Source organism: Vitis riparia, chromosome 1, assembly GCF_004353265.1.
Source record: "Vitis riparia cultivar Riparia Gloire de Montpellier isolate 1030 chromosome 1, EGFV_Vit.rip_1.0, whole genome shotgun sequence".
Lineage (NCBI taxonomy): Eukaryota > Viridiplantae > Streptophyta > Magnoliopsida > Vitales > Vitaceae > Vitis > Vitis riparia.
In genome coordinates, this window is record NC_048431.1 from 5,648,762 (window position 1) to 5,662,964 (window position 14,203).

General features: G+C 37.3%; 2 protein-coding genes across 2 annotated transcripts; one reads left to right on the forward strand and one right to left on the reverse strand.

Annotated features, from left to right (window-relative positions):
• The first annotated feature begins 279 nt into the window (after nt 1–279).
• On the forward strand, nt 280–8,799 carry LOC117912528 (dynamin-related protein 1C). The gene is made up of 16 exons (XM_034827139.1): nt 280–606; nt 713–776; nt 1,130–1,237; nt 2,028–2,129; nt 2,775–2,825; nt 2,947–3,008; nt 3,401–3,491; nt 3,642–3,706; nt 3,933–4,127; nt 4,250–4,369; nt 4,461–4,531; nt 5,659–5,884; nt 5,976–6,026; nt 7,562–7,799; nt 7,989–8,128; nt 8,386–8,799. The coding sequence occupies exons 1-16, from the start codon at nt 475–477 to the stop codon at nt 8,509–8,511; spliced, it is 1,842 nt and encodes a 613-aa protein (XP_034683030.1). The 5' UTR covers nt 280–474; the 3' UTR covers nt 8,512–8,799.
• Nucleotides 8,800–9,876: 1,077 nt separating this feature from the next.
• LOC117918367 (adagio protein 3) lies at nt 9,877–13,983 on the reverse strand. Its single transcript, XM_034834964.1, has 2 exons — nt 13,691–13,983; nt 9,877–11,830 (listed from the first exon to the last, which is right to left on the reverse strand). The coding sequence occupies exons 1-2, from the start codon at nt 13,933–13,935 to the stop codon at nt 10,225–10,227; spliced, it is 1,851 nt and encodes a 616-aa protein (XP_034690855.1). The 5' UTR covers nt 13,936–13,983; the 3' UTR covers nt 9,877–10,224.
• Between the last annotated feature and the right edge of the window lie 220 nt (nt 13,984–14,203).

Consider the following 14,203-nt stretch of genomic DNA (forward strand, 5'->3'; position numbering starts at 1 on the left):
ATTAATATTTCATTGCTCATAGCCTTCCCATCTTTGATCCTAGTAGAGGATTTTTTTGTTTAAGCTATATATATGGGTGGAGAAGAGGCTGACATACCAACGCACCTTTTTCTTTGGGGAGAAATTAGCTAAAAATGATAATAAATCATGTTATATTTCATGATCGTTGCAGTGGAAGGTGACCCAATTTCATTTATTTATGACTGACCCCGAAATCAAGTAAAATTACAAATTCCAACGCCATGCAAATATTTTCTACGTCCTTTCAACCGTTTTTCTGTTTATTCTCTCTCTCATCTGTCTTGCGCCTGAGATTCAATCTCTGGATCCAAACCTGAAAATAAAAAAAAATTCCAAAACAAAGTCAATTTCGATTTCTTGATCCCCATTTCATGCCCTTGTGTTGTCTTCAAAGATTAATTCATCTCGTACACCCATAAAAACTGAAAGGTTCATTGCCTGTTCATTCAAAAGATGGCGACAATGGAGAGCTTGATCGGACTCGTCAACAGAATCCAGAGAGCCTGCACCGTCCTAGGCGATCACGGTGGCGAAGGAATGTCCCTCTGGGAAGCTCTTCCTTCTGTTGCTGTTGTAGGAGGCCAGGTTTCCGCCATTCTTTTTTCTCGGCTTTTCATTTTCTCGTTCTGAATTTTCTGGGTTTTCCTTTCTGCTCATTTTTCTTGTTTTCCTTTTTCATTGCGGAAATTAGAGCTCTGGGAAATCGTCTGTGTTGGAAAGCGTGGTTGGAAGGGACTTCCTGCCTCGTGGATCCGGTAATTTCCTATTTTGTGTTTGTTTTGGTACATATTGTTAATGCATTTTCATTTATCCTTTGTTTGGTTGATGAGAAAAAATGGAAGGAAGAGAATGGAAAGCGACAGTTGAATCTTATTTCCTAAGTTGGATTGATATCCAAATGATAAAAGAATTGCCTTGATTAGGCTCAGATTGGAGTCACTTTAATTTCAAATAGCTATGATTGCAGTGGTCTTATTAAATTATCAAAAAAGGAAAAAGAAAAAGAAAAAAAAATAAAAAATCTTGCTATGCTAATTAGTCATGAAAATAGGACATTCTTTTTTAACGTCAATTTGTATTTCATTTTTATATTTTCTTGAATGGTAAGGCATTGTGACAAGGAGGCCTCTGGTATTGCAACTTCAAAAGACAGAACAAGGGCAGGCCGAATATGGGGAGTTTCTTCACGCACCAAAAAAGAAGTTTACTGATTTTGGTAAGATGAATCTAACCAAGCCGAAGTTTCTATTTGAATTAAGACATATGTACCATCCATGGGCTTATGTAATGTTAATCTGATAATTTTATATGTTTTAAAACTTTGATGCTTCAGGTTTCCATTAGAATTTTATTGTCTTGTTTGTGAATTTTACTTGCTTACTGAATTTGGTGCCTTTTCTGAAGCTTGAAACATTCTTATACTGTATGGATAAAGGTATCACTGAAATAAATTCATACCTTCTAACAATTACTTCCAATTTGGTTTAGCTTTGTTTCCAATGCCACAGAGCAAGATTAACAACTGGTAGGACTGACTTTATAGGTGTATCGGCTGACTGATAGGTGTGAGTCTACAATAATAGCAGGAAGGCATTATTTGCTTTGCCTCATTGATTTCCTGTTGCTGTAACCTGTAATAAACAATGAATGTTGCCCATGATGACGGAATAATGAAGACATGAATCACCTTTCTTATGGCAACTTTGGTGTAGGCTCAATTGGCTTGCTTCTTTTTGCTCCCTGTTATGGACATGTGCAATTGATTCTTACTATCTATTCCTATTATGTCAATGATAAATGATATCTTGTCCTCATTTAGTCAATATTTCTTCAGGACACAACTCTTTTACAGAATTCAGCTTACCATGATTCCCTTAAAATATTTATCTTCTGCTGTTATGCAGTTGTCATCCTTTAAAATTTTAGACATAAATACATTTTCTTGTTTGTCTATAGTATGCATTAATCAATCTGTCCTTTTTTTTTGTGTTCTTTCTGTTATGTAGCTTCCGTCCGTAAGGAGATTCAAGATGAAACAGACCGTATAACTGGGAAGACAAAGCACATATCTAACATTCCAATTCACCTGAGCATTTATTCACCCAATGGTTTGTAGTTACTTTTTTCTGTTAGTTACTGCTATCTGCTTAGTTTGGGTTATGTTATTGAATAAAGCAGAAAGATATTATAACATTTTCACTTTGTTGTATACATTGCTTTCCCCTTTTGCTGTGTCTGGACCTTTAACTTCCATAACTGAACTGGTGGGCAACCAGCTTCAGATCTGTTTTAATTTACATCTTGGAATCATGGTTTTAATATTTGTATGGTTAAGTAGCTAGTGAACAAGAGATAAATTCCCTACCTTTTTAGAGCTGCATTGTATTATTGTTTGTGGAATGTAAATGGGATATTGAATTTGTACATAATCAAACGGTCACTTAACATGATAATATACCATATCTTAATTTCTTTTGCCTTTGATCCCAACCAGTGCACTACCTGCATATTGGGAATGTAGAATATCATTATTTAGGAATGATACATTTGAGCATCGAACCTTTTTTTTCTTCTTTTCCTTTCTTCCTTATGTAGCTTCCATACTTTATAGAAGTGCTTGTTGTGACATGAGAATCCTTACTGTAGGCTTATGCTTTAAGAATTTCTTATTATATGGTGCAGTTTGTCAACCATATCTGTTTAATAATTATTACTATTAGAGTAGATGGTAAAATCATGGCTTTGTTTGGCAGTTGTTGACTTGACTCTCATTGATCTTCCTGGGATGACAAAGGTTGCTGTAGGTAATTCTTTAATAATACATATTCATTTTTGTTAAAAACTGAAGAAATCAATCCTATATATACATATAGGGTCAATTAAGTTCTATTATTAACAGATAATGAAAATTTTGGCCTTTTGCAGAAGGACAACCAGACAGTATTGTTGAAGACATTGACAACATGGTTCGTTCTTATGTTGAGAAGGTGAGGTAACAACCGTAAACATTAGGCCTTTCAGAATATGTATTTAACACTCCCTAAGTGAAACGCTTATGAGAATGCATACACTAACAGAATATGTATGGAAGCATATTTCTAGGATAGTGAGCTGGGAATGTTGCCCATTCGTATGTAAAAATTTTGCAGTTCTAGGATACTGGAGTTGAATTCAGTTGTGCAATGGCCATCTTAAATTTAATCTTTTCTAAATCCTTTAACTTAATCTTTGTATATCCTTTTCTAGCTAGTTCTTTTACTACTTATGGAAATTATCTTCAGTTTAGGCAAGAAAAAGGTCTATTCTTCAAATTCATAGATGCACTCTTAACTTTTTCTCTCATACCAATTAATCTAATGGATTGGTTTTGGTTCCGTAGCCTAACTGCATTATATTGGCGATTTCTCCTGCTAATCAAGATATTGCCACTTCGGATGCTATAAAGCTTGCTAGAGAAGTTGATCCTACAGGTATTATGGAGTTAGTTCCTATGTTTCTTCTTGAATAATAAGGCTGGAGTAGTTTATCCCAACGCAATGCATTGTTTTACAGTGGAATCTTTAGTTCATATTTTACAAGCTAAAAGATTTAGCTACATTTATTACATTTGGTATTTGTAGGTGAAAGAACATTTGGAGTGCTAACAAAACTTGATCTGATGGACAAGGGAACCAATGCCCTGGATGTACGGGTTCAACTATACTTCCATATAAATTGCCCAGACTATATAAATTACTTTCATTTTTATAAGCTTATTCTGTACTATCCATAAGATCATGGTTATTTTCTAGTTCTATCTTTTAGTTTCCTTTAAGCATGTCTTCCCCACTGAATTCTTAGTTCAAGTTCGTTAAATCTGGCGGTGGGCTTGATATGGAAACATGAATAGTTTCTATCAATGAATGTATAAGGTTCTGGAAGGGAGATCATATAGGCTGCAGCATCCCTGGGTGGGAATTGTAAATCGTTCACAAGCTGATATCAACAAGAATGTTGACATGATTGCTGCCCGTCAAAAAGAGCGAGAATATTTTGAAAGCAGCCCTGAGTATGGACACTTGGCACATAAAATGGGCTCAGAGTATCTTGCAAAACTTCTATCCCAGGTTTTCTTCTTCCTTTTCTTACTGTCTTCTAGTTATCTTGGCTCTGTTAATCCATTTTTTCTTCAATTTACTGAAATCTCAAAACATATTTACATTAAGCCTTTTCCCTTTTTCTGAATTAGCATTTGGAGTCTGTCATTCGGCAACGAATTCCAAGTATTATTGCTTTGATTAATAAGACAATTGATGAGCTTAATGCAGAGTTGGATCGTATTGGCAGGCCTATTGCAGTAGATTCAGGGGTAATGATTGGGACCAAATCCAGTTTATTGGTTATGAATGAGATTGTTTTGAATCCTATATCAATTTTTTGAAATATTTTACTTCGTACAGGCCCAGTTGTATACAATTTTGGAAATGTGTCGTGCATTTGACCGTGTCTTCAAGGAACATCTAGATGGAGGGTAAACACCAGAGCCTATATTTCTGCATTTATCAACACTTTTCAGCACCAAATATTTCTATTTGTGTTCTGTTTTGAAATTCTTTGTTCAGCAACTGGTCGACAATAGAAACTTAAAAAATAGTATGCTTTTAGTGTGGCAGCAACTGTTAAGTAGGAGGAACCTAATATCATCATGGGGTCATGACTGATAAAAAGAATCATTGTAGCAGAGAATCCAACAGATGTGATTACAAAGTCTATTCTCACATTGAAGTTTAGACATTACCCAAGCTTTAATCACTGTTTGTATTCATTGAACGCCCATCGATTGTTGGCGAAATGTCATGTAAGACTTTCTAGTGCTTGAGCAAAAAGTTATGGAATATTTTTGAGTGTGCTAAGCCTGAAATTTTGAGCCAAGGTAGAGATTGTTGGAAAGTATTTCAATTCCCACTTAGTTAATTTCTAACTCATGCTATTTTCATATTAGGAGACATTCTTGTAAAGGAGCTTTCATATTGTTATAAAAAAAAATTCTATTATAAATTTTCTTACAACAATAGGTTTATTTATAACAGTCAATTGGTTCCCTACATGGAATATTCCTAAGCAATGAGGATAAATATAGAAAGAGTTTTGACTGAAAGAGGGTCATTTTGGAGTAATTGGGGGTATGGGATCTAAAGAGCTCTCTAATTGTAATATCGTGGTACAATATTAATTCTTTGTTTATCTTAGCCCGTGGATGTAGGTTTTAGGTTGAACCACATGAATCATTATGTGCTTTCTAGGTTTTGTTTTGTTTTTCTTATTTTCTTCTCCATATTATTGTTGTTTCTCGTGGTTCATCACATAAAGATGTCCATAAGATGCTCTTTTATATAGTGTCTAATGAGGAGCATGCTCAGATCATAAAGAAGTTTCCAACAAATTGTAGCAAATTTTCAATTATGAGCATAGTTTGATGCACATACCCACATTCTCTTTGTTTTATTTTGGTACACTTTAGGATTTTATTGTGAGAAAAATAATGTTACCTTTATAAAATTTCATGGTCTGATCATCATGAAATCGGTATCCTCTTGGGTTGGATAGACTTTTTTAAGGTTTTATACTTTCCCTAACAATAATTATTTGCTACCTCAGGCGAGCTGGTGGAGATAAGATATATGGAGTTTTTGATCATCAATTACCTGCTGCTTTAAAAAAGCTCCCCTTTGATCGTCATCTTTCTTTACAAAATGTCCGAAAAGTTGTTTCAGAGGCAGATGGTTACCAACCACATTTAATTGCTCCAGAACAAGGATACAGACGACTTATTGATGGATCCCTCAGCTTTTTCAAAGGCCCAGCTGAAGCCTCTGTTGATGCTGTAATTTTAAGATCTGAAATCCTCTTTATACTAAGAAAATGCTATATATGACAGTTCTCTTGGTTGGTTACATTGTCTATTTCTTACTCAGGTGCATTTCGTTTTGAAAGAACTTGTGCGGAAATCAATAGCTGAAACACAGGTGAGCAGTCTTTTGTTAATGCCTCTGTTTTCAGAAGATTCGAATAGATTTATGCATGCGGAATTATTTTTAGCTTTTTCATTAAGTGGTTGATAGTCTTCAAATGAGCACATTACACTTTGTATTTATGAGATAGTTAAAGCACTTGGATTGATGTGAATTAAAAGACATTTTTAGATTGCTTTGGTAATGCCTCTGTTTTTTTTTTTTTTTTTTTTTTCCCTTTTTCCATCCTATCAACGTTGATGTGAATTAAAAGAGATCGAAAATTCGAGAGGCAATGCCAACTTTGCTTCATGTGCGAGCACTATGGGTACTTCACCCATCTTGATACAATAGTAGGAAAGATTAAGAGAGGATTATAGGGAACTTCTAGACAACTAAAAGTGTGGTTTTCTCTACCTTTACCAGACATGTAGTTGTGTGTTTAAAGGCAAAACATGGTAACACCTATCTGTTCCCCACCTGCTTTCCTCACATTTTGAAGGTGCTTATGTAACCTGTATTGATTTTGCTCTGTTAGCATTCTGTCAACAGTTGGGTACTGAAAATGTTAAGAGAATTGAATGAATAATAATTACTCTTCAAACATATATATTTGATTAAAATGTGCAAAGCTTCCAATGGTAGAAATGTCTTGCTTTGGGGAATTCCTTGGAATATTTAGGCTTTTGAGATTTGACTTCACATTTTTTGCTTTCTTCTTGAAACGCTATCATATTTGGCTCAGGAAAAAAAAGGGAAAAAGAAGAAGAAGAAAAAACAATAGTTGGTATCCTGCTGGTGTTGATACCATATCTGCAATACTAAGAGGGAGAGTACCATGATAATTTAGTTGGCAGAGGAGGAAACAATAGTTGGTATTGGGCTAGTGTTGATACCATAATCTCAATACTAAGTTGCTTCCCAGTTATTCATAGGAAAGTTCTTTGAAGATAGAATACTAGTGATTCATAATAATTAATGTCTGTTACAAGTACAACCAGACTTGATTGAATTGGGCTAAATGGTTTTATCAGCAATGGTGGTTATTGTGGTGGCAGTATGGCAGTGGAATGGTAGCTTCTGTGAACTCGAAGTATTGGTGGTGAGTTTCACAAAAATGGATATCATTTGGGAGATTGGCTTAATATCTAGCCATTTTATTTTTCCAATTCAATTATTTTATACAATCTAAAAATGTGATCAAGTGGTCATTACCAAAGCAACTTCAACATCTTGTGTTCTCCCTTTCTCTGGACAGTAATGCACAAATGTTCTGGATGCCTTTTGTGTTTCATCAATGAGGTATATTGGTACATTGACCCGTGAAGTTCTCTGGTAGTATAATCACATTATCCCCACAACCTGATCCACTTCTGGACCAACTGCTGCATACTTACATATCTTGGGTGCCCTCCTGGAACATGCACAAGGAAACTGAGCAATAACACTGTCCATTTGTATTGAAATGAAACACAATCTTTGTATGGGTTCTCCCGCTCAACAGTGAAGAGGAATTGCCTTGCTTCCTGTTAATGCCACTTAATTTGCAGGAATTGAAGCGATTCCCATCGCTTACAGCTGACATAGCAGCTGCTGCAACAGAAGCATTGGAAAGATTCAGGGAAGAAAGCCGCAAAACAGTGTTAAGGCTGGTAGAAATGGAGTCTAGTTACCTCACAGTAGATTTTTTTCGAAAGCAGCAGTTTGAAACAGAAAAACAAGAGAAGAGTGGAAACCCATCAGGCCCAAATATGGATCGCTACACAGAAATCCATCTCAGGAGGATAGGTAAGCGGTCTGTATCATGCATGGCTTAAACTCTATGCATGATGCATGATGCTTCTGTTTCACTTTGTTTAGGTTGGCTTACATATCTATTTTACATCGCATGTTGCAACAAATTGATTTATATTACTATTAGTTCAATATCTCAAAACACTAATCACTGCTGATAGATGTTCCATTGTGCTGTTCCAGGATCAAATGTATCAGGGTATATCAGTATGATTTGTGAAACAATGAAGAATTCCATCCCCAAGGCTGTTGTTTATTGTCAAGTCCGAGAGGCCAAGAGATCTCTGCTCAGCCACTTCTATGCTCAGCTTGGGAGAAGAGAGGTAGAGTTGTAGAATCCGACAAGAAGATGCTTACATGCCTCCTTCCCCAGAATTTCCTTAAACGAGTTTTCCTTTAGATAAATGTAAAGATGAGTCACTCAAAAACAATTTCTGATTGGTTTCTAGTTCTGCAAAATCAAGTATAATTCAATGGAACTTGAAAAGAATGTCTACATTTACGTGATGGAAGAAGGCATATGGAGTGCAGGATTATTAATAATAAAAGGTTTAACAAAAATGTTGTGGTACATTTTCAGAAGGAGCAGCTTGGTTCAATGTTGGATGAGGACCCGGCACTCATGGAGAAGAGACAGGCCATAGCTAAGAGGCTGGAGCTGTACAAGTCGGCAAGAGATGAGATCGACTCAGTGTCATGGAAATGATGGAAACCCACCTGCTTGTGACTCATATTAGACATGTGCCTTTGCCCACATGAAGACGGCAGATAGATCTCTCAGGTTAACATATTCTTTTTGTACTCAAAATAATGAAATGCCCACACACTAAAAAGGCCTCTCGGTCGAGCTTCCATTTGTTAATTTTGTAACTCTTTCCCTGTTGTTTTCTTCTCTTGTAATTCAACAGCTTTTTGACCTGTATTCCTGGTGCACTAGAGCATGACACTCCATGTTTAAGTTCATGTAAATGGACACGTCTCCCAATTTACACTAGTACTTATCAGAATTCCTGCACAAAAAGATGCTGTTGTGTCTGGTGTTAATCAACTCCCTGGTACTTATCCATGAACTTTAAAACCTCCTAGGCGGTTGTCAATTGCCCCACCCACCGGTATTGATGATTCACAGACTTAAATTTCAGAGGATTTTGGGTGAGATCTGTCACGCTTTTGTATTCTATGGGCCCTACAAGTGGCCAAATATTTAGCTTCGTTTTTCTTCATGACAGCTCTTCCTGAAACAGGACATCACTTACCGCCTGCCTGCCTGCTAATCTCTTTGCATTGGTCAGCGTCACCTGCAGTTCAATGTTCTGTCTGGGCCCTCGTTTTGGATTACTTTTTTGTGGCTTGAAATATCTTGACCGTGACATGAAAGGAAGCTCAATTAAATTTCAGAAATAATGTGACTTTCCATTCTCCAGCAACTTAATGTCATAATCAAAATTTCATTTTCTGATGATAAGGAATAAAACTTAGAAAACTGGCTACCAGTTTTCATCTTTATCTATTTATTTTTTAATTTCTTTTGGGGGTGTTGAGTGGGGTGTTCTAAATCCATGGAAGGTGGCAATCCAATGGTCTTTTCCAATATCTTTATAGTTTATGTTTGAATTTATTTTTTATTTATCTTCACTTTTTTTTCTTTTTTCTTTTTCCTCTTTATTTTATTTTTTCTCAAATCTTCCAAGTACCCAAACATTCATAAACTGTCTCAAATCGGCTCTAGAAAACCACATTACAGTAGCGTCGTGCCGAGAAGAAGATTGATGCACTAGTAATGACAAGTAATCTCTATTCAAAAGAAGGCAGATACTCACCGAGGTAAAAGATTCCCGGCACACAGATTGGAACTTAGTATATCTAGGTTCTGAGTTATAAGCAATATGCCCAGAGATCTATCTAGTTAATCAGCTCACCAGGTCTCACAGTCCTCTCATGATTTCTTCTAATGATTCCACGCTTGACTGTTTTAAACCAGCTCTTAAGTTAGATTTTTCCACTTACCAGAAATGAATACCTGCTCAATTAAAGAGAAAGAAAAGAAAAGAAAATGGAAAGCACGGCAGTATCAGAAGCCAAAGATAATATGCATGTTTCCTACTGGGGATGCCTCATTTCTCAATGGAAAGGGCACAAACATATTAATTATTATTGGGGTTACAAACTGAAAATACACAACCACATCCCACGTTCACAGTGTACCAAAAAGTCCGGAGAAAGGTCTTTATGCAGTACATATAATAATAAACTTCTGAGCAAAAACACACATAATGCATCAGTGGAACACGTCAGAAGATAAGACTCAAAGTGAACAAAAAGGTAGAACCTTAGTGGCACGGATCATGCAGGAAAATCTTCCTTGGACTGGTAGGGTAAAATTTATACATTTCTGCAGTGTGGGCAACTCACTATTAAATCATTGGTCTGAGTCCTGCCTGCTTGCTAAGCACAATTCGTGCAATTCGTTAAGTATCCACTCCTCCCCAGTGTGCCCACCCAGGACAAGGACCCTGGTCCCTCCAACCACACAGGTGCTGTGACCCCAAGCAAATTTAGGTGGTTGCCCTGGAACATTGAGAATTCTCCACGAGGGCTTCTCTTCTGAAGGATCTAAAAGGAAGAGCTGGGAAGGAGAGTGCAACCCAGCTATAGAGCCACCAAATATGATTATCCTTCCACAAGGCATACTTACAGCAACATGATCGAGTCTTGGAGGAGGAACCACAGCACTCTGGCTACCTATGCCAGTGAACCCACTACATTCCAGTTGCCTCCAATGTGGCCGCTCATCCTCCAAATCAATTGTGTAGGCCTCACCTGATCGCAACCTCAAGTGCCCACTCTTAGCAAGCCCACCAAACATAAGAATTTTAGTCCTTCCATAAACTGAGAGCGAATGTCCCAATCTAGAGGGAGGAGCCCATGAAGTTGGAATCTCTCTCCACATTGGCTTATCTGTAGTGAGATCCAATAAATAGGTGTCACTCAGAAGCACCCCTGCATCCGTGCATCCACCTGAGACAACCAATTTGGAGCCTTCTATTGTGCAAGAGCTATGCCAAGATCTAGGGAGAGGGGGAGTTCCACCAAAGACTTCTTTCCATGTTGGATGCTTGGCATCCAAGTCAAGAACAAAGACATCATTAAGCAATCCTTGCCTCCCACATCCCCCAAACACCACCAACCAGGAACCATTCAGGCATGAAAGGGTGTGGCCCCAGCGCCCTGGTGGGGATGATTTCACACTCACTCGACGCCACTCTGGATTTGCAGCATCAAGATTGAGAACAAATGTGTCATCCATTGGCTGCATGTTAACTCCCTCACCTCCAAATAATACAAGTCGATTACCTGCTGCACATGCACTGAAATTGCAACGAGAAGGCTCCACTGCACCTCCAACGGTCATTTTCTTCCAACAAACAGCCTCCAGAGTGGTCAGTTCCCTGGCCAGACGACCCCACCCTAATTTCTTAGTCATCAGTTCCAGTGTACCTGTGACTTCTCTTCCCCATGAATTTTGACATACCATCTTCCTTACATGCTCATTCTTTGTTAATTGACGAATCCTTCGGCAGACTGACCCTATGGATGCAACATCTCTTGGGGTCAAGCGTGATAAAATATTGTGGGCCAAAACTTCATCAGGCAACTGAAGGAACCCACATATTTCTTGATGCTGGGCATGTTGGGCTTGTCCACCCACAGGAGAATAGTTACCTGACTGATCAACATGTGGATAGCCAGTCTCTTTGAAAACTGGATATGATACATGGTTCAGATCTATTTTTGCTTCGGAAAACACTTGAATACCTATTATGTGTGTCACAACTCCATCATCATCATGTATAGGCGCAAGTCTTAGCTGGTTTACCAGGGGAGTACCATCCTTCCTGAAATTTAAGAGCTCACCTTGGAACTCAATACCTTCCTCCAGGCATCTTCTGATCTCAGAAACAACAACTGGATCCACCAAAGGGTGTCTTCTTTGAGCGCGAGGGTCCCTATATTGTAAGAATCGACTGAAACGAAATGCTTCAGAATGTCAAAACGAGTCTTTTGTAAAGCAAAATGAACATAACAAATGGCAAAATGACAGTGCTGATGGAAGCATATGTTTAGATGTAAATTCTACCCTAGTAAATACAGATGTGAATGAAATGAAAAAGACTGAACTTTCAGAATAAATTTAAAGAACTTAAGGATAAAAAAACCACTAGTTGAGAAGAACCAATTTGATGTGTTGCATATGCTGGAAAATCAAACATTCATAACGCTAAAATAGCATATGTAATTACCTCTACAATAAAAATATAATGGAATGGGTGAAACTTCCCTCAAGGCACCAGATATAGATTATGCTAAAAAGTAGATGGGAAAACACTACACCACTCACCCAATAACTCAATCAAACCAACCAAGTATAATTGTGTAAGTTAAAAGCAGCAAGAGAAGTGAACAGAATTTGAAACCTTTACTGCAAGCTCCTCTAAGTGAACACAAACACCAGAAATTAACAACATAAAGTGACAATATGGCTCCATTGTTTTTTGACCTTTTTTTTTCAAACAAATGAAAAATACCAATGACTTGGAATCTCAATGAGCTATATTAGAGTGATGTTTTTTTTGAGCTTGTCCTCTTTTTGTAAAGAGATTCAGAAGATGGAGCAAACTCACCTTTACTCATATAAGATTTTCTTTCATGAAAAAAATTAATTGAGTGAAATCACCATCGTCACTTCACAAAAGAAAGTGTTGGGTGTAACAATGCAACTCTTAAGCCGGCGAATAGTTCACCCAAATGACGACTCTTAGAACAAGCCTATGAGATGAAATGTCAAGGTTTGACTCACACTCATTAAACACTAAATGATTTTTAGATGGTCAAAACTCCATCCAATAAGTGGTATGAGAGCCGAAGTCATCGGTTCAAGTCACGAGAGTGTCATGTTGGGAAAGAGATTGTTGGGGTGTAACAACACCACTATTAAGCCCGTTGGGGTGTGACAATACCACTATTAAGATAGGTGGGGTGACCCAAATGACAGCTTTCAGAAATGGCCGAGGTGCGATATTTGTCCTACCTTCACTAAACACTAATGGTTAAGCCATCATTTGAATAGGAAAGTTTGAAAAAAAGAACGAGGAACCAAAAATGATTAGGAAAAATGAAAAGAAAGAAACATAAAAAATAATTCGAACTCAATAATTTTTTTTTTCTCTCAATTCCTTCCAAATTTATTCTTTTTCGTGTAAAAAATATAAAATAATTTTTATTATATTTTATTCTCCTTTCTCTTTCGTATGCTGAGATTCTTTACTATTTCTTTCCTTTCCTTGCCATTTCCCAATATCCAAAGAGAGCATAAGAGCCTAGCATGTATCAAATAGTTAAGAGAAAAGTCTGATTCCTAGATTTTTCTTTATTGAAACCCAAAATAAGAAGCAAAACCGACTTTGATTTGGCTTAGCTCAGGTGAGTTTTTCATTTTATTTCTCTTCCAAAGTTATAAAAGATAGGATTTCAAATTTTCTTCCTTTGTCTTTCCTCAGTCTCAGCACTCACCTAAAAAGAGCAAATAGAATTCTGCACAATCAGTATAATTTCAACTACTGCGACGGATCGAATAAATAATAAAGATATGCACTCAAAAATAAAAACAAGAAATTCCCTCCTAACTGAGACTAGCACAGCTATTTGGCTCACTTAACTTGAGTTTTAAATTTCCAGTTTTTAAACCATTGCATTGTAAGACCATCAAATTCCAAAAGTTTTTATTGTTTTCCCTTCCTGATGTTTCCCGGGAACCAAACAGATAGTGAGAAGCGAAAATCCACAAAATTGGAAAAACAAAAGTGGGAATTGGAGAAATCCGTTACCAGTTTCGACCGAGGACTTCGTCGGCGCGGTATCCGGTGCTGGTTTCAAAGACGGAATTAACGTAAATGATGGGAAAATCGGTCTCGAGAACGTCGGAGACGACAAAAGCGGAGGGTACCGTTGGGTAGAAGAAGCTGCCAAGGGGCTGCACTTCCTCCCCGAATTCTTCATCCCTGGCGCATTTTAATCTCTTCCATGAACACAGACCCTCTTCATCTTCTTTCCCTCCGCCTCCACCTGCCATCACCACCCTTCTCTCTCTCTTTCTCTCTCTCCACGCTCACTCTGCGCCAATACGAATGCTTTGTGCTGTGTGCCTGTGATAGATTTTTTCTATATACTTGAATACGGGCAGCGCAAAATGCTCCAAGTTTACAATTTATTTACAAAAGTGCCACCGACTCCGCTAATCTTATTTCGAATGTTAACGCATCACATTTATGAGTTTTACTCGCCGCTTTTATCAATTTTACTAAGCGTTTTTTATTTTTTTTATTTTTTTATTTTTCAGT